At 35.4% G+C, this 19,350-nt stretch overlaps 4 protein-coding genes across 4 annotated transcripts; 2 read left to right on the forward strand and 2 right to left on the reverse strand.

Annotated features, from left to right (window-relative positions):
- Positions 1 to 778: 778 nt before the first annotated feature.
- Positions 779 to 6,549, reverse strand: Ufl1 (UFM1 specific ligase 1). Its single transcript, XM_088268236.1, has 6 exons — positions 6,367 to 6,549; positions 5,299 to 6,290; positions 3,896 to 4,343; positions 2,683 to 3,141; positions 1,934 to 2,145; positions 779 to 1,253 (listed from the first exon to the last, which is right to left on the reverse strand). The coding sequence occupies exons 1-6, from the start codon at positions 6,441 to 6,443 to the stop codon at positions 1,105 to 1,107; spliced, it is 2,337 nt and encodes a 778-aa protein (XP_088124362.1). The 5' UTR covers positions 6,444 to 6,549; the 3' UTR covers positions 779 to 1,104.
- A 1,004-nt stretch (positions 6,550 to 7,553) lies between these two features.
- On the forward strand, positions 7,554 to 10,304 carry AIMP1 (aaRS-interacting multifunctional protein 1). The gene is made up of 3 exons (XM_088268238.1): positions 7,554 to 7,701; positions 7,784 to 8,296; positions 9,990 to 10,304. Exons 1-3 carry the CDS (start codon positions 7,633 to 7,635, stop codon positions 10,275 to 10,277), a joined length of 870 nt encoding a protein of 289 aa, XP_088124364.1. The 5' UTR covers positions 7,554 to 7,632; the 3' UTR covers positions 10,278 to 10,304.
- A 1-nt stretch (position 10,305) lies between these two features.
- On the reverse strand, positions 10,306 to 17,357 carry CCT8 (chaperonin containing TCP1 subunit 8). Its single transcript, XM_088268237.1, has 6 exons — positions 17,201 to 17,357; positions 16,563 to 17,120; positions 13,632 to 14,006; positions 12,566 to 12,792; positions 11,396 to 11,591; positions 10,306 to 10,784 (listed from the first exon to the last, which is right to left on the reverse strand). The coding sequence occupies exons 1-6, from the start codon at positions 17,258 to 17,260 to the stop codon at positions 10,560 to 10,562; spliced, it is 1,641 nt and encodes a 546-aa protein (XP_088124363.1). The 5' UTR covers positions 17,261 to 17,357; the 3' UTR covers positions 10,306 to 10,559.
- A 500-nt stretch (positions 17,358 to 17,857) lies between these two features.
- On the forward strand, positions 17,858 to 18,521 carry Ggamma1 (guanine nucleotide-binding protein subunit gamma-1). Its single transcript, XM_088268252.1, has 2 exons — positions 17,858 to 17,956; positions 18,040 to 18,521. The coding sequence occupies exon 2, from the start codon at positions 18,142 to 18,144 to the stop codon at positions 18,352 to 18,354; it is 213 nt and encodes a 70-aa protein (XP_088124378.1). The 5' UTR covers positions 17,858 to 17,956; positions 18,040 to 18,141; the 3' UTR covers positions 18,355 to 18,521.
- Positions 18,522 to 19,350: the final 829 nt, after the last annotated feature.

Below are 19,350 nucleotides of genomic sequence, written 5' to 3' on the forward strand. Positions count from 1 at the left end.
ATCGCTCACTCCTTTCAAGAACGTCATAAATCAAAAAACTTGATTTTTCAGGAGAACGTTTTTAATGTTTAAAAATATTATATAATGTAATAAAAATAAATATCAAGCCACTTATTGAACTTTTTACTGTGCAACAGATCTTTTTAGGTAAAGCCTTAAGGTATTTTTGCCATTTGAAAAATATTTAGTACATTTAAAAAAATAATTAAACAATACCTTTTCTTCAAAATACAAATACAACACTTTCTGCCCTGTAGCGGGTAAATATTAACTTAAAAATATCACAATTTTGCTGGGATATAGTACATTTTCTAGGCATTCCGAAAACATGCAAAACTCAAAATTGACAATTTTTGATTTATGACGTTCTTGAAAGGAGTGAGTGAAATGTTTTGTGAGAATAAACTATTATGCACATGTACGGTACAATTTTACAACTCAAAAAAGTAAAATAATTATCTTTTCCTTTTTTGCCTTAGCTGGGATGCCTAACTTCGGTAATTTTTAGGTTGGTAAAAAACATATATGTACATTCATTTGCATTCCTTTTGGTATCATTAACATTCTGCTAATACTGATGGGTAACCAGACTCAAAATGCCAAAGTCACTAATGACTATTCTAGTATGGAAGTAAAGATATCTGCACTACAAAGTTATACCATTAACTTTCATATGTAATCTATGCCTAGATAGCATTTATTTGGTAACTTCACATTGAAAAATCTTTTATTAAAATTAAAATTTGGGCTAAATTTGAAAAAAATAACACACGCAATATATTATAATGTATAAAAATATTTTATTCATTTACCACATCTGTAATAATAACAAACAATAATAATAAACATATAAGGTACTAAACAAAGAAAAAATATATATACAGTATTAAACTATGACATGTTAGGAAGAATATTTTTTCTAACATTTTTTTCTTCGATTTTAATAATTTGTAAATATTGTAAAGTTCACAATATTTCAACAAATACAGGCTAGCATAAATACTTTAAACTTATATTATGATACATAATATTATGTATGTATGTATACACAAAACTTTATTACCAAATGGCTTCTACTTTACAATTATTTTACAGATTATAGATTTATGCATCTGCTGCTTGAATGGTCTGTGAAGGTTTCTTGAAATTCAAGGCAATTTGTTTAATTTTTGGAATTCTTTCTTCAAGAGAGCTTAGTACTTCGGTTCTTTCTGGCTTGTCCTCTTCCAAGTTGAGCAGTTTCATTACTAAATCTAAAAATATCAAGGAAAACAAATAAAGAAAACAATACTCAACAAAAAAAAACTTTTAATTAAAAGCATGGTTAGGGAGATATTAAAGATTTTATAGTGATAATTATAAAAAAGTAGAACCATTTGTGCTAAATATTCAGATTACATGATAGTATAAACTGTTAGGTGATCAGTCTCACACTGCAGATGTCAACCCAAGACAACCTACTCAATAATTAAAGTGGAAATACACATTATTCAAGGGGTAATAGAACCCATATTACATTAACTAGTATTTAAAACGGGTAAGCAACTAAATTGATACAATAAATTTTCGTTATTTCGAACATTTTCGGATTTCAAATAATTTTATAAGATTAGAGTATAAAAAACATATTTTTTCTAATCTTTTGATTTCCGATTTCCATAGACAATTGTAATGTTGTCAATAAAAAACATAATGATTACTTAGCATTAAAAATTTGCTAAATTCAAATATGATATCGATTTACGATTTTTGTAGACAGTCGTTATGTTGTCAATAAAAAACATAATGATTACTTAGAAACATCGCTAAGAATTAAAAATTTGCTAATTTCAAATATGATATTGATTTAAAATTTAGATGCAATAAATTTCAAACGAATATCTACTGTACATATACTACCACAGAAATACTATAATTTAAATTGTAAAAGTACCATGAAATGAAGACAGCTCCTTCCTTTGTTCTTCGGTTAGGTGCGGTTTTAAGAATGTCAGAATGATGGCAACATGGCGTCCAGAGGCGTGCAGCATTGTTTGAGTTGAAATTGTGAAAATTGCCAACACAGCGAGATGAAGTATCAGGGCTGAATCCTCACACAGTTCAAGTTGCTCAAGGAGACCATGTTTGTGTGACAAAATTAGGGACCTAAAACATTTAAAATAAAATAAAAATTATCGATATTTTAACAGAACACCGATAAAAAATAAGTAAAAAAATTGTATTTTTTTTTTTATAATCTATATTTAAGTATTAACTTAAAGACTTGAAAAAGAAGCAGTTAGATACGAAACCAGTAGATATTATAATTAAGTCATAATAAAATATTTATAGTGATTTTAAAACGTTATATTTTAATTATAAAATTAGAAAATATATTTTGGGGTATGTAATTCCTAAGTACGTAAAGCATCTTATCACATAAACAAAGGTTGTAGCTCTAATTACTTCTTACAAATTTTCAACAGATGGCAGCCCTAAAAGAATGTGAGTGAAATATGAAATATTTTTGCCAAATGGATTACACAAACATACAAGTTTACAAAATGAGTTAGTACATATAAAGGTTTCACTTAAACTAACCAATGACAACCTATAAGCCCTGTAAATGCTAAAGCATTAGATCTCCAATTCACGAAAAATAAATGTTTTCGGAGATTATATAGAAAAATAATGAGTACATACCTATCCTTTTTTTTGTCAATCTTCTTCAAGACCATACTGCAAGCTTCGAGGCAGTTTTCCGCACACTGCAGGAATTCATCGACATTCTGACCGATTAAGCTTTTATTAAGTGCTATTAATACACCCTTGTAATTATCGGGGACATCGTTAACCATCTTATTTCTTTGATCTGTTGTCAAGACCTCCTCCGACACTTGCAGGCCACACTCATTCGCGACATATTTGAAAAATTCCGAGGCTATGTCGGTGCCTTGGGTTTTGAGTAAATATTTAACAAATTGGGGTTGTTGATCTGCAGGGAAGGCTTTTACACCCTTATCGTAGTGCTTGATATCGTTGATGAGAATGTTGAGCTTGTCTTGTAAAGAAGAGTGAGTTTGCCGTCTACTTTGAGAGGTATTCTCAACAGTGCTTTCAAATAGTTTTTGGGCTTCGACCACACCTGCTTTGTTAACAGACCTGTAATTAAAATAAAAATAATATTAAAAAAATTATAATATTGTAATTATTAATTACCATTCCTAACTTTTATCCACCTCGTTAGATTGACAAAGTATTAACTTGATCATTAATTATATAAAAATCAAGGTGAACCATCCTGCGCTTTTAGTACTAGTCCAGAGTATTAAATAAATATTAGGGTGTAATTTTTTTTATATCTCTCCCTGGAATTAAAACAGGTATTTCATGCACGATAGTTAAAAAAATTAACTGTTACACTATAGAGGAGAACAAAATAACTGTTCCCATAGGTTAACATAAAAAAATTCATTAATTGATTCGGCAGTCACTTTGTAGTAATATCTATCCATTTTTGATTAATAAACACTGTAAGGCGTTAAAAAATGATGCGGAATGCATCGAAACATGTGTCACAGTAGATTTTTAAGAAATAGTGGTATTTATAAAGTAAATCTGGAATTAAAAATAAAATAAAAAGTACTAAAAACAAAAGCAATTAAATGGAAATGGTGACTTTCAGCGCTTGATTCCCGACAGATATTCAAGAAGTGATTATACAGTAACCTAACCTAACCTTAGAAAAGGGTTTCTTATTTATGAACCCATTTTTTTTGCAATTGGTTAACGAGTTTTAGTTTTTTTACATCCAGAAGTCGCTATAAACAGCTGTAATTATATTTGCATTTCAATTCATTTTTGGCAAACAAATAGTAGCAGTAGTTACAGATCAAAACAAAGAAAAAATACTAACAGGTGAAGATGTTCCGCTATATCGGTTCCCAAGTATTCGGTTCCATCTTCTTCGAGTACTTTGGTGATGCATTTCTTTATCTCCTTTACGGAGAGCAATTCCAGATTGGAGGGGCTGGCTTTCTTAGCACTCACGGCTGGTCCTTCATCAGAATCTGAATCAACCTGTTTGGCCCTCTGATGTTTCTTGACAGACTTGGTTTTGGTTTCTCGACCCTGCGTCCCCCCGCCCCCTTTCCCCCCGACTGCCTTCCTTCTCCTCTCTTCCCTTCGCTCGGCTTTCATATCCACGTGAGTGGGGTGGTCGATTTCGACGGTTTTAGAAGATGTTACCTGCTTTTCCGCACACAACCTTTGGTATCCGCCAGATTCCACAAAGGCCTTGGCTTTCTCATTTACTAATGTGTAACAAGGAGTAGATATTTTCTCCACATAGTGAATGCTAACAACTGAAAAAAGAGACAAGTGAAAGTAATGATAATTACAATACTAAAGAGAACTGCTACATTTCATCACTAAAATGTTGGGAAAATACAGAATATCCTTAATATTTGAAACTATTTTTTTATACAAGGCATTATGTTAAGTAACAAAACATAAGAAGTTTTCAGTTCTGTATTAACATTTCTACATTTTTGTGGAAACAAAACAATTATCAATCATCAATTAAAAAATATTACTAGGTAATGCAAAGCCGAGCTTTTGAATTTTTAACCTTAACAGTTTTTAACCTTTTTATATTTATATATTTTTTTTAAAATGAGAAAAATTTTGGAGTTTTTATTATTTGCATAAATATTTCAATTTCATACTATTTTTGTGAGCCAAAGCGGCTCATTATTAGAAATAGGTATCAACTTGTGGTAGAGTGGATTTGAACCGAGAAACTAAGACATAAGAGTCCGCGACACTAAACACGGGACCACAACCCGACACGACTAATTCACGAATTATGGACATTATCACAGTTGATCTTTCACTGCACCTAATAGTTTATAGACCACCATGCCGTATTCCGTAATGCTAACTTTATAAAGGCGAGGTGATTAGTCTTTTACATTGAATTCTTGGATACATGCTTGGATTCCCAGTTTTATGGAATTTAAAGGGACACACATGATATAAGTCAAGGAGCTCAGGGAGAAGGAAAAAACTATTATTTAGGAAAAGAAATAGAATAGTATGTAAGATAAGGAGAATAGTAGCAATGGCTAGGGCACATAGGGTCGGATACCCGTATTCGTCAAAGCTTGTGTAATTAAGACACAGCAATGTATACCAAGGATATTTCTATAAAAAAATATACTTAACAAATTCACTACAAATTATTGTTTTTTCTTCTCCTTTTTATGCGAATTAAATAATTAAAGAAATATCAAAAATTAAAAAAAAAAAATTGTATACCTGAGGATCCAAATACAAGTAATGATTTCTGGAGTGATGGTGTTAATGCCTTTGCTATCAAATTGTCAATATCTTTTTCCCCAATTACCGACGGCAACACAGAAGTTATGTCCACAAAACTCTTAGTGGCGTTACACTCTTCAATAGCTGTTGTCACTTGCTCTATTATTTGATTACCAATAACGCAAGACTGGAGGAAGGTCATGTCTTCATTAGGAAGAGTGCGTTTGATAAAGGGTTTGGGGTCGGATATTCCCATACGCACGAGGGAATCGTAGTCCAAGTAACCGCTCTGTTTGTATGAGTTCACAACCCACTCTACTTGGGATTTACTGTAAACGTGAGGGATGTACTGAGCGCTCGCTTGTTTTCCTGTTACCGCACCGGCTGATGATACCTCCTTCATCAAAGCGAAGAACAGTCTCTCGGATATATCGCATTGATTAATAATGGCTGCCACAGGAGTCGGTTTTGAGAGAGCCGCTAACGCGCCTCGAATTTTAGCTTTAGACCTCGCAACGAAAGCTTCGGTAAAGAATATCCTCGAATCCACGGGATCTTGTTTTGCGTGAATCAACTTTCCGAGCTGTTTTTCAAGAACAGAGTGCAAGAGAAAATCAGCCGGTAAGTCGTAAAGCAGCGTCAATTCGCTGACATTGATCTGACCATTTTGAATCAACTTTTCGTTTATTTCCCTGGCTATTCTGGTGATGTAATTGTCATCTAGCAACTGTCCTAAAACCATGCGGATACTTTTATTTGTTTGACAAACATCTCCCACTCGAGCAGCCACTTGAGAAAACTCTATGTTTAATTCTTTCGCTAAGTCGACGAGGTTGACTCTTCCACCTCGGACGTAAAGTTCATCTTTTATTTCTCTGGACACTTGTTGAGGAGTCAAATACTCCTTGCCATCATTGGTGAATATAACTTCCAGCAAATTTAATTCTATTAGTTTTGTGACGATTTCGATGCAGTTTCTATCTGAGAGCCTATGAACAAAAATGAAAAATAATTAGATAAAAATTATCTCAAAATAACGAAATTTCGTGTTTTTCTAACATATACCTTTGCAAGGTGGAACTTAGTTGAGCTTTTTGGAAATCAGCAGCTAGTCTTTTAACTTCTTCCCAATCTGCAGCCATCGTGATAAATTTGTAAATATGTTTTTTTTTTTAATTAATTTATATTAACAGCAATATTCGGAAACACTTTTCTAATCTTTCCAGATGCGAGATGCCAAATTGTTTCGATGTGTCAATTTGATCAGAGATGGGCTATCACAATCGATATATTGTTTTCCGAATTCCGAATGCATGATAATTCATGAAGAATTTCTATTCGGAATAAATATAATGTAGGTAATAGGAACGTAGTTTTTTTTCTAAAATCATTTACATAAGTAACTTTATTGCTAACTTGTAAAATTAATATGTTTAAAATCATGCTTCAGCGAGATATCGAAAAGGAAAACTTGCCAAAAAAGAAAACTAGAGGAAGAAAAATTTATCGAAAGAAAAAAACTAAAAATCTTTCTGCAAAGGTAAATTGGCAGTGCACAACGGAGTCTTTGTTTTAACTCTAATGTATGAAAATGAAGCATGAAGTTGTAAAAGAAGGATGAATGCCGTTGAAATGTGATCCCTCAGATAAATATGTGGCAAAACGATGTATGATAGATGTTCAAAAGGTTAAATAAAGAATGTATGCAAGGCTGAGATAAGCGCTATAGATAAAATAAAATAACGTGTATTGAAATGGTTTGGACATGTGGAATGAATGAGTGGAAAAAGATTGGTAAAACAAATTTATGAGGAAAATGTAGATGGAAAAAAGAGCAGAGGAAGACCGAGAAAAACTTGGCATTATCAGATGTGTCAAGTAGGTACTTGAAAGCGGTCGGGTGAGGAGTCCAAATAATCGTCGGATATGTATGAGGAGATGCGTTCATGTGGTAAAGGATAATGATGTTCGAATGATGAAGACAGAGTGGTGTGGCTTTTTATTCTCTCTGCCTACCCCTGCAATGAGGCGTGATGGTAGAAAACTTGCGTGTACAGCAAGCTAAATGCCATGTATTTATCATAAGTAATTTATCTATGGTAAATATTACAATAGAAGATAATTGTTTTATATTCATACAAAAATAGCCTTTACGTGTGGGTCATAAGTACTGTTTTTATATATTTGAAAATAAATTTGCGGTCATGATTTAATCCAAGTCTACAACATGTGAAGATGTGGTATAAAATTATAAAATTGAAATATTGTTTCAAATTGCATGGTTCACGAATTGCTAGCACGTTTCCAACGTTATTTGAAAAATTTACTGCAATGGCAGACTGTAAATTGGTATCCAACTCGGCTAACGCTAAAAAGCTACTCGAAGCTGTCAAAAAAGAGGTACAATAATTTCTTTGCTATTATTAAAACTAACCATCTGCTCATTTTCATAAGATAAGTAATGAATTTTAATTTTATTTAGTTCGAGGAATTGAAACAACTAAAGATTCAACTAAGAATTAAAAGTTTGCAAGAAGAAAATTCGGCATTACAGGAACAAGTTGACCGTGCATTAAAGGATTTAGTTAGACTACAAATACTAAATGGGGTGAATCAAATACCTTTGCCTGTTGAAGAAGGGCTTCTTAAGTGTGAGAATATTAGTAAGGATCCAATAGTAGACCCTAAGCCTTCTAAAAAAGAAGTGGAAAGTAATACCCCGGCCAAGGATGCTAAAGTAAAAAAAGCAAAGCCCGAGAAGCCTGCCGCTGCACCGGTGGTTGAAGCCCCTATCGACGTTGGCAGGTTGGATTTGAGGATTGGAAAGATCATAGATGTTCAGAAACATCCTGATGCGGACAGTTTGTACGTTGAAAAGATAGACTGTGGCGAACCTTCTCCCAGAACCGTTGTGTCTGGATTAGTTAATCATATACCGATTGAGCAAATGCAGAATCGAATAGTAATGGTTTTGTGTAATTTGAAACCCGTCAAGGTAAGCTTATTTTTTTATTTACAACATTTTGAGTGTGTCCAAATACTTGTTCACAAAATCTGGATTATCTCCAATTACGGCGTTTGTCCACTACACGGGATTTCACCGTCCGGCAGTCCGGTTTTGAAAAATGAAAATGACTACAACAGTTCAGCATGATCAAATTTACGCGCAACATGTTCACGCACCGATCCGAAGAAACATGGACAAAAGCACAAGTCAATCATCGTTTTTAAACGCTAACTGACGTGCCAGACGGAAAATTCCGTGTGAATCCGGGTAGTGGACAAGTGCCCTATTTTCATATTATTTTTTGACATCTTATCAAAGATGAAAAAGAATATGGAATAACGTTTCGGAATTGGTTCATATATGTAGAACTTCCAAGAATTTGAGTACCGTGGCTGTGTGTTACACGTGTGTAAGCCTACGACGGTCGTCAGCCTCGTAAATGCCCAGACTTCTATATTCTTCTTCATCTTTGATGAGATGTCAAAAAATAATTACATATTTATTTACACTAGATTACAAAAACGCCCTCCAAATTTTCGTTCGCCTCCATGGCGCAATGGTAAGCGTGTTTAGCTACCGTGCTGGAGGTCCCAGGTTCGATTCCCAGGGGGTGCGAAAATAAATATTAGTGATTCACTCTTATATTTATTTAATATTATCCTGGACTGGTCCCTGAAGCGCAGGAGTGATCTCCCTGCCTTCATGCAAGTGACGATCAAAATAACACTGCATGAATACGACGCAGCGCCCTATGCTCCATAGGGTGCGGATAAGGGTTAGAAAAGAAGATTACAAAAATGAATAGTTATACAACCTAGTATGGGTACAGGTACAAAAACTTAGAGTGGTCTATCCATTACTGCTATTTTCCTTTGCACACATACATACATTATTTCTCCATTTCTTTTCCCATATAGCAGTAATGTCCCTCATCTATATCCCATCAAATGCATTCCACTCCTAAATGCAAAATGCAGTGATCACCTTGCTTAATACAACTAGTGATCAAGTTATGTAAGCCCTATAGACCAGAGGTGTCAAACTCAAAAGGTAACAAGGGCTGCATAAGATATTTTGGGTACGCCGGCGGGCTACAAAAAAACTCAAAAATCTCATTTTTATCTAACTTTAATCTATTATCAAAGACAGTCACATAAGGTACAATAGATCCAACTTAATGATTTTGTAAAAGAATATCATATGTTCCCGTACAAAAGAAAAACTCTGTGGTAAAATCTATCCATTTTTAATTAATGTTTTACTTGCGGAATGCATCGAAACACGTGTCACAGTAGATTTTAACAAATAGTGGTATATACTAAGTAAAACATTAATTAATAATTCTATCTATTTGAATGTTCGGACACTGCTCGTTTTTGATATTCTCAATTCGTATTTCATTTTAGATTTTGAATGTTTTTACTTGCACACTGCAAAAAAACTGCTTATCTTTATTTTCGCAGTATCCACTTCAATAATACTCTCCCCAAAACCTGACATTTAAATATCAACTTTTGCCATAACACAATATCAAATTATGTACTTATATATACAAAATATATCATTTCAGTAGTTTCAAAATTAATTTTCATTAAAATATTTTTAGTGTAACATATCATGTTCCTTACTAAGGCATTTGTTATGGTAGTTGTACATACTAAAATAGGAGTACTTTTTTCAGATGAGAGGAATTACATCTGAAGCCATGGTGATGTGTGCATCATCTCCTGATAAAGTCGAGGTTTTGGATCCACCTTCAGGCGCTGCCCCGGGAGACCTGGTCCACTGCGAAGGCTTCCCAAGAACTCCCGACGCCCAACTTAATCCAAAAAAGAAAATTTTCGAAACGTGCGCTCCCGATCTCCTCACTAATGACAACAAGGAAGCTTGCTTCAAAGGAATGCCGCTTTCTGTCATCGGAAAGGGTAACATCATTTCCCAAACGCTAAAAGGTGTGAACGTACGCTAATGAAACAAATAAAAAATAAAACTCCAAGTAGTGTGTTATTTTATTTATTTTTATGATGAATGATTTCCGAAACTTCATTCCAAGCGTCGGAACATAAAAAAAATTTGCTCGAACTTTGTGTGATGATTATTATGGTAGCGTGTTAAATTAAAATACTTTTTTACCATCCGTATTTTGCGGAAGTTTTTTAAAAATAAAGCTCTAATTGGACATCAGGAAGGTCTCCTAACGTCTGAGAATGGATAAATAGTTATTGGATAATATATCAGGTCCTCCCGGGACTTAAGATTCGTCATCGCTGTTGTTTCCTCCCGCCTTGGGTTTGGGTCCTCCGGCTCTCTTGGCCATGATGATCTGATCGATCTTGAGGATGGTGCAAGCCGCTCCGCAGCCGTACTTGAGGCCCCACATCTTGGAAAGGAAAAGATCAAAAATTTTCTTTTCCTTGGCGTCGCAGTATGAATCTGACTCCGATTCAATGTCGATACCGGCATTCTTCTTACCCTCCTGTGAATGACAATATTCTTTCATTAGTAACATGATTATTTTTTCGTCATCAATGAATTTTTGATGCCGAGTGCTTATAAAAAATTGCCATTTGCCAAAATTGCTCATTGGTGAATCTATTTTTAATAGTTAAACAAAATGTTGAAAAGAAATATAGTTGCATCAAAGCGATTAGCATTCATTTTAATCTTACAAATATTTTCGCTTATTTTTAAATCTTTGAAACGTTAGAATTTAAATATAGCATTTAAATTTGAGATGTATGATTATCTTTTCAAAAGTTTCCTACCAATGCCATTCATAGCATGATGCATAATTTAAAATGCAAGTTGCTGCTAAAAAAGAAAACTGCTGAAAAAGAACTAAGACTGTCAAGTTGAAATGGCATATTTTTTAAAGAGTTAAATGTGGGTTAAATTAAAAGGGTGATTAAAACGACGATTTTAGAAGCTCGAAGTGTTGGACGAGAGATATCTGGGATTTATAAAATAAAATAGAGAATCTTGTACATTAGGATACATAGAAAAAGTAGTTTTGCAACAAGATGAGAGTTGTCACAATAGCCAATTTCCGATAGATGGCACAAGAAGAAGACCGGAGATATGACTGACCTGGTGAGCCACGTGGAGGTTGGCCAGGACTTTGGTGGCCGTGGTTCCCGAGTTGTCTGCGATGGCCTTGGGGAAGGACTCGAGGGCTGCGGCGAACCGACGAACGGCGTACTGCTCCAGGCCGGGCAGGGTGTCCGCAAACTTGGTGAGGTGGCGGGCGAGCTCTAGTTCCACCGCGCCCGCACCTGCCAAGAACCTGAGAAGACCGCAACATTAACCAAAAAATTCAATAAATTTAAAACAAGTACCGTGCAGGGATTGATGAGATGTCAATAATTTATTTAGGCACTGCTGGTTCTTCCTTTTTTTATTTGATTTATATACATTTATTTAAATCACAATTTATACATATTAAGAACTTTTTTTTTTTTGCAGAGACCCACCAAGCCATCTTGTGTGTCTTGTCGGTGGAGTTCTTTTTTTAATACATTTTTCATTGTTTTTAACGATTTTAACTTAATATACACACAAAAAAGAGAAAAAAAATATGACTATAAACATTTTACAATTTTCATAAAATTAACTCTTGATCATTTACCCATACCTTTATTTTGCCTTTGTTCCATATTTTATTTTGACCTCTAACATCCGTCGGCAACAAATTAAAAATGTTCGGAATGATATATGTATTGCAGTGTTCGACTCCCATATTTATTGTTAATTCTTTTACACCTTAAAAAAAAGGAATAACCCGCAAAGCCTCTACTTTTGGAGGATTGTCTGCAGGTAGGACAGTAAGCATAGGGAAGGTAAATTTGAAAAATACATCACAAACACCCAGACCAATTGAAAATATTTTTTTGCAAAAATTCATTTTGCACTTGGCAGGAATCAAACCCACGATGCCAATTTTGCAGTCTACTCAACTACGCCTCGGCGCCTGTCCGCCGACGCACCTAAATGGTGCATAGGGCATCAATACAGATTGTTATTACATATATTGATAATATGATCCAGCTTTGAGAGCTGAATGTGTTTATAGAGATACAGATGATGCATGACAAGGAACTCAGGGTGAATGGCATCACTGCTACATAGATCGGAGAGGAAATAGAGAAGGGATACTAGGTAGGAAAAGAATGCCATACAAGTAGTAACTTGTGTCATTTGAATAATGGCAAATGTGTATGATTCCCTTGCGGTGAAGGTCATTTGTGGAAATCATTTTACCTTCCGTCGTTGGCGATTCCCTTAAATGTGTTGACACCATCGTCAATGGCCCGCTCGATATCGTCCATATAGTTGTCGGTAGCACCGCGAACTACGATAGTTGCGATCCTGGAACTGGCTCCTTCTAGTCTAAAGACGACTGTCGTGGTCTCTCCGAACTCCTGGACATTGATATGGTCACAGAAGCCCAACTCTTGGGCAGTGGGGGCCGTCAGCCGGGGTAGGACCTGAAGATAAAAAATAAATTAAATGCATGAACTTAATTATTGGAATAAATAAAATACATACTTCGAAATTGAGATATTAACACATTGCTTGCAGGAAACGCTTGAAAGCATCTTTAACATGCTGTTAGTAGAGAGCGGGAGACACTTATAAGCTTTCTATGTACATATTTGCTTACTTTTGGTAGAGCGTTAAAGACAAAAAAACAAACATTGTACAGATCGGAATTGGGTTTGCGGTAACATGTGATTAGGATACGACCCTAATTAGGGTCGGGGTTGATGAAAAAACTGCCCGACAACAATGTGTTAATTACTTTAGAAATTCATATAACTCGAGACAAATCTATCAATTTACGAACGTATTACAAAACTGGTGTAATCATCATATTTTTTTCTTTGTATAAAAAAGTCAAAAGAATCATATTCAACACCTTCCTTCACATATTCTTAAATATTGGTGATTTTTCAAATTAATTTTATCCCTTTCCACTCTGACCATTTTTTCTCATAACTGATCAGCTACTCTGATCAAAAAAATGCGACATTTTTTAACCGTTAAAATAAATATTTTTGTTCCCTTATTTTGAGACACTCTGTCTGGCAATTCGTATGACCATAATTAATTAAGATTAACTGTATTTATGTGAAATATTTTTTGGTAGAATATACTTGGGTGATAGAGAATTCAGTGATTAAAGTTATACCTGCGCCGGGCCAGACATTGTGGCCCACGGAGCTGCCTACTAGAATCATACGGGCCAGAATGTCAGGCCTACAGAGTGTTAAGAGTTACAGTAAGCTTGGGGCGATTTTTAAATAAAATAAAAAAATTAACTCACAGTGCCACCGACAGCTTTACTTAATCTTCTCAGATCGAATTTAGAGTTGAGACGGACAGCCATCATCTTGTATTTGTTGATGAAGTGCATAGCCATGTCTCCGAATTTGGAGCCGGCCACGATAACGGTGGCGCCGGTTTCGGAGATGGCCTTGATCTGGTTCTCCAGGAGGGACTCCTCCCCTCGGCTGAAGTTGAGGAGCTCGTCAGCGGTTTTGATGAGGACGGTCCCCTTGGTCTCAGTCTGGCTGATGTCCACGGGGCAGGAGAACAGCGCGACCTTGGCATTGGTCAGGCTGGACACGTCGCCCTCCACCTGTCGCTTGAACACCATCCCCTGCACCACACTCGACTGGAGCAGACCGGAACCGAGAATCTAGAGAGACAAATCATCGCAGATAATTACTCAAACTGTCTTTAAAATACAGTGAAACCTCTCGTAACGAGTAATTCGCATAGCAAACAAAAAAATGTCTGCACCACACTCTATTGGAGCAGACCAGAACCGAGAATCTAGAGAGACAAATCATCGCAGATAATTACACAAACTATCTTTGAAATACAGTGAAACCCTCCATAATGAGTAATTTGCATAACAAACAAAAAAAAATGTAAAAAATTGCTTCTTCAACAAGCGAACTTTTACATAACAAGTTACAAGGAAAGAGCAAATCCCCCTTTTCACAACATTCACTTGTGAGCCGGGACTTCTGTGCCAGTCAAGACAAATAAAAGTAAGATTCTGGAACGAATTATGCTCGTTATTAGAGGTTCCACTGTGTGGCCATTCCATTTATGTACCAAATGTGGGATTATGAGCTCTACATCTAACACAACTAAATTCATATTATAGGTGTCTTAACACACTATCTGCGGAAGGGTAATTTCACCATTACTGGTGGTGATCGGCGGGAAGGGTAATTTTACCTTTTCAATCGACTCATCGTAAATTGCGCGTAAGTTATTTTTACCCATGACTTTTGCGACATCTTTTGATCTCATATCAATGTATATAGTATGGTTGAATGTTATCGCTTCTTTTCAGAGATGTTCATCTCTATTATGAGCGCGAATCCGCCCGCAGATAGTGTGTTGACTGGAGATGAAACATTTATCATTTTTTTTTTATGAAGGGAGGTAAAAATCTGAGCAGCCATACTTCAAAATCTATGAACTAAGTGGTGAACATTACACAAATGTAAAAAGTGATCACTTAAGCCAGCCAAATGCCAGGTCTGGGATGCTCAGACTTCCACCTTCATTATAAAAAATGATAGATGTTTCAACAATGAATATATCATTGATAGAGTGAATAATCCAGTGTCTTTAGGTCATTTTTTAAATCTATTATGCTTTAATTTGTTTAATGCAAGCCAGTTTAATAATAGGGTTTTGTTTGATTGCTTATCTGAAATGTTTTTCGATTAATGAAAAAATATAATTTTACGCTGAAAATGTCAGACAATACCATCAACATTAAGAGTTATGTAATTTAGTGTTTCTTCTCTAAGAGAATGATGGATTTAATGCCGAGTGGTCATGTGAATTCACTTCACTTCAAACCCTTATCCCCACTTAAATGGTGCATAGGGCACTACTTCATATAAAAGCAGTGTTATCTTGATCGTTAACACACGAAGGAAAGACGATCAGCTCTCCGCTTCAGGTAACAGTCCAGGGTAATATTGAATAAATATTAGAGTGAAAAAATCACTTTTATTTATTTGACCCCCCCCCCGGGAATCGGACCCGGGACCTCCAGAACGGTGGCCGAGCGTGCTGACCATTACACCAAGGCGGCGGAGTGGTCATGTGAATATGGCTGTAATAATGTTATGTTAATGTAATGTTATAGCTGACAAAAAATTCTCCTTTATCCACATTCAATGGTGCATAGGTTTTAAAAATAATTTTTAGATTTTTTACTAGCTATTGATTTTAATAGCACATGAGTACCCAGAAAACCGTTTTATATTTTAATAAGGGATTTTTTCTTTTCTTTTTTTAAACCTGCTAGTACTGGTGTCGGAAAACTAGTGCTTTTAAATCTTACTACGCACAAGGCAAGCGGTGTTGTATAAGCCGTAGCTAGATTATTCACTTTAACAGTAGGGAATGCAATATTTTAGGGACCTCTTTTCTTTAGATACAAATAGATTTGCACATATTTTTTTTTTAATTGTTTGCACATCATAATTTAATGACCTTTATGGAAGAGCATTTTAACTGTTCTTTGGTCAAATAAACTGCTAGCCCGGGCTGTAAATTTTATCTATAGACATCTCGCTACACTGCACATTATGGTATTATTTTTTAAAAAAAAAGAGAAATATTTGTGTTTTTATTATTTACAGAAATATTTCAATTTCATACTATTTCGGTGAGCCTGAGCGGCTCATTAGAAATAGGTATCAAATAGTCCTTTTTTTTTTTTGAATTACCTAACGTCCAAGTGACTCTGAAATCTAGCTACGGCTTATGCAACACCGTTTATCATGTCCCTACTCAGGCTTCAACTTTATAAGTTTCATAGCCTATGCCTACTTGTGAGTGGATTTACTCTTTATGTTTAAAGTTACTATAGTTTCATGTAATTCATGAATGAAAATTCTAGGCAAAAACACTCGCTGACTTAAGAGTCCGCGACACTAACCACGGGACCACAACCCGACAAATTATCACTAAACCAGTCTGCTTAAATACATTTTTCTACTTCTTCTAACTCTTTTCTGCACCCAATGGTGCATAGGGCACTGCAACATATTGACGCAGTGTTATCTTGATCCCTAAATACCTAATGCCTCTTAATGACCTGAGCTAGCAGTTTACTTGGAATTAGTATGTAGTTTTATTTTGCACCTTTCAATGAAATGTTGATGATTTGATGGATTTTTACAACACCGAAAAAAGATATAATGAAGAATTGAATTACCTTGCAAACCCTTATATTGTCTACATTAAATGTGGTCTTTTCTGGAAGTATTGATACACATGCTTTAGCAATTAAATCACTAAGGAAGTCTTCTTGTCCATACTGTTTAGACATAATCGAAGCTTTAAGTCCAACTTTGACGGCTTCCAAATCCTTGCAGTCCTTGATTTCGTAGCAAACGAGTTCGGGCAGAATTTCCAAACATTTGTTGAGGGCACGTTCGTAGCCATCTGCTATTTCGGAGGTCGTTATACCTAACCGCAAGAGGTCTTCGGCAGCTTCAAGCAGCGCTCCGGCGAGGACAATTACAAAATTTGTGCCATCTCCGATTTCCGCGTCTTGCATTTGACTTGCGAGTACGATTAACTTAGCTGCGGGGTGTTCTACATCCAACTCTCGGATAATAGTACCAGCATCACTCGTGACAAACTGTTTGTCAATATGATTTATGATCATTTTATTCATCCCATTCGGGCCGTAAGCAGATCGGACGCTCTGTGAGAACTGCTTGCACGCGGTTATGTTCCTATACACAGCCTCTTCCAATCCAGAATACATCTGAAAAATATTTTAAGGATCAGTCTTTGCACGCCCTTTAAGGTTTTAATATTTCATCAAAAATATTGAATGATACTTACGCGTGCACCATCTTTTAACATTTGGGCCACTCCTGGCGCCTTTGGTACGTGAAGAGCCATTTTCAGTAGTTAATAACGAAAATATCAATTAATAAACGAATAACCACGTTGTGTTCAAGAACATTCGAACGCCGGCCCACGAGATTTATGTATCCGTGACGTTAGACGACCAGGTTGACAAACAAAGCGATTTTAGTAGGTACTATATAGGTAGCCAGCAAACGTGTGTTCTTGCCAAAGTTTTCGACTCGTGTTTTCTCATTCAAAATTGGAATGTGTGGATCCGATGAAAAAATTCCGGAAGTGGAATGTTTTTCTTCTAAAACAACTGTGTGCTTCGTATGTAGTTTAAAAAATATATTTATGGGACATATGCATTTGGAATATCAAAAAAGGGAAACGTCAGCCGAAAACGCGGATGGAAACGCACGTTCGCTAGCTACCTAAATAATGTTCTTTTTTTTCATCACTGTACCAATTAGACAAATTTTTATCAGATAAATTAATTTTATAGTATTTTATGAATACCTTTGATTAAAATATATAAATATTAGTAAAATTATTTAGGAAATTGACTTTTATTTTATTCTGAATTTTTCTAGTGCAACGGTAAAAAATGACATATATTAATATTCGAAGATTGGTATCATGTTAAGCGGCCATTTCTGTTATTTGACTTTTCTGATCGCTGCTTGTCCCCGCCGTCCTTCGTTGGAATATCTCGTTTTGAAAGTGATTGCGACTGTTTACTGTCACGTATGTCATTAATTTGATGCTAAAATGAGTAAGGTTGTGTTGGATTTGTTGTAGATGGTAATTGGATTTTTGTTTCGTTACAGTGACAATCAGCTGCGAAGGACACTAGATCCTCGCCCCACCCTATTCTCCTTGTACGGATTTGTTGATCTTCCTTCAACATAGGCCTCTCAGATACCGCCGTAATGGATATGATGGTGTCTACGTTGCAGCAGCAGCGTGCTGTGACGGAACAGCTGCGACGGGAAGCTGCAATACAGCGCATTCCTGTCTCGAAAGCTGTCGCGGACATTGTCAAGTTCATTACCGACCATGAGCAGGAAGACTGCCTGCTCGTTGGTTTTACCAGCCAAAAAGTGAACCCGTTCCGCGAAAAGAGCTCCTGTACTGTATTGTAATTTATTATTTAAATATTGCGTGTGAATGAGATAGTTCGTTTAAAAATAAATAAAATGTTATGATTGTGATTCTCTCGAATGCTTGCTATATAAAAATATATGATCAAAATAATATGTAAACCATTTTTATTTTACTATCAATCAAATAAAGGTGTTTAATAACTTTATTACATTGTTATTTCTTCGTAGGTAGTATTATTTTTATGTTACGACATTCTTTCCAAAATATCTATGTACCTATTTAATAAAGTTTTCTCTCAGAAGCTTTTTTTCATTTAAGTCTCCTTTTAGACTAACACAATTTTGAGATGTACCATCATTAGGTGGACAGATAGATATTTCTATTTTGTGAAACGGCACATTCGAGAAACCACAATAAGAATTTTCTTCTTCCTGGCTCCATTCCAACTTATCGTCTTTGTAGATTGTTGGGGTCAGCATTCCTCGTCTTCAGGTTGCAGGTCCTTCTAACATGGACAACGTTATCTTTCTGTGACATCCATGAATTCTTTGCTCTTCCTCTAGTAGTCTTTCGAGGAAGATCTACGGGGAAAGCCTGGTTCACAATATGAAAACCACAATAATTGATTATCAAAATTTGAGGCATCACAAATTCCCTTATGATTTTTTTCACAGCTGCCAATTTGTCCAACGCAATGGACATATAGCCTAATTTTGAAGTACACACAAACAACTGGGCCGCAGAAGAAAGCCATAATTTTTAGTGGTTTAAAAATTTGTGTGTAATGTAATTGGGAAAATTAACTGCAGAACTATGATTAGCAGAACCAAATTAGGTAAGAACACTCATCAAACTTCTTCCTCAATCCCTTATCTGCACCCCAATGGTGCATATATAAATGCAGTGTTATCTTGGTTAACACATGAAGGAAAGGTGATCAGCCCTCCGCTTCAGGTACCAGTTCAGAGTAATATTGAATAAATATGAAAAGTGAGTAAAAAAATCACTCAAATGTATTTATTTGACCCCTCTCT

This window comes from Brachycentrus maculatus, unplaced genomic scaffold (genome assembly GCF_059751285.1).
Source record: "Brachycentrus maculatus isolate JH-2025_06_01 unplaced genomic scaffold, ASM5975128v1 h1tg000315l, whole genome shotgun sequence".
Classification (NCBI taxonomy): domain Eukaryota; kingdom Metazoa; phylum Arthropoda; class Insecta; order Trichoptera; family Brachycentridae; genus Brachycentrus; species Brachycentrus maculatus.

What these genes read in the sequence shown, in the direction of transcription:
- Ufl1 (XM_088268236.1), bottom strand. Translation starts at nt 6,443, where the DNA reads ATGGCTGCAGATTGGGAAGAAGTTAAAAGACTAGCTGCTGATTTCCAA. An exon ending in ATTGACAAAAAAAAGGATAG is followed by an intron (nt 2,146 to 2,682) that starts GTATGTACTCAT and finishes TAAATGTTTTAG; the next exon opens with GTCCCTAATTTTGTCACACA. An exon ending in GGAGCTGTCTTCATTTCATG is followed by an intron (nt 1,254 to 1,933) that starts GTACTTTTACAA and finishes TGATATTTTTAG; the next exon opens with ATTTAGTAATGAAACTGCTC.
- AIMP1 (XM_088268238.1), top strand. Translation starts at nt 7,633, where the DNA reads ATGGCAGACTGTAAATTGGTATCCAACTCGGCTAACGCTAAAAAGCTA. An exon ending in TCGAAGCTGTCAAAAAAGAG is followed by an intron (nt 7,702 to 7,783) that starts GTACAATAATTT and finishes AATTTTATTTAG; the next exon opens with TTCGAGGAATTGAAACAACT. An exon ending in GTAATTTGAAACCCGTCAAG is followed by an intron (nt 8,297 to 9,989) that starts GTAAGCTTATTT and finishes TACTTTTTTCAG; the next exon opens with ATGAGAGGAATTACATCTGA.
- CCT8 (XM_088268237.1), bottom strand. Translation starts at nt 17,260, where the DNA reads ATGGCTCTTCACGTACCAAAGGCGCCAGGAGTGGCCCAAATGTTAAAA. An exon ending in ACAATATAAGGGTTTGCAAG is followed by an intron (nt 14,007 to 16,562) that starts GTAATTCAATTC and finishes TTGTCTCTCTAG; the next exon opens with ATTCTCGGTTCCGGTCTGCT. An exon ending in ACCTCCACGTGGCTCACCAG is followed by an intron (nt 10,785 to 11,395) that starts GTCAGTCATATC and finishes TGTCATTCACAG; the next exon opens with GAGGGTAAGAAGAATGCCGG.
- Ggamma1 (XM_088268252.1), top strand. Translation starts at nt 18,142, where the DNA reads ATGGATATGATGGTGTCTACGTTGCAGCAGCAGCGTGCTGTGACGGAA.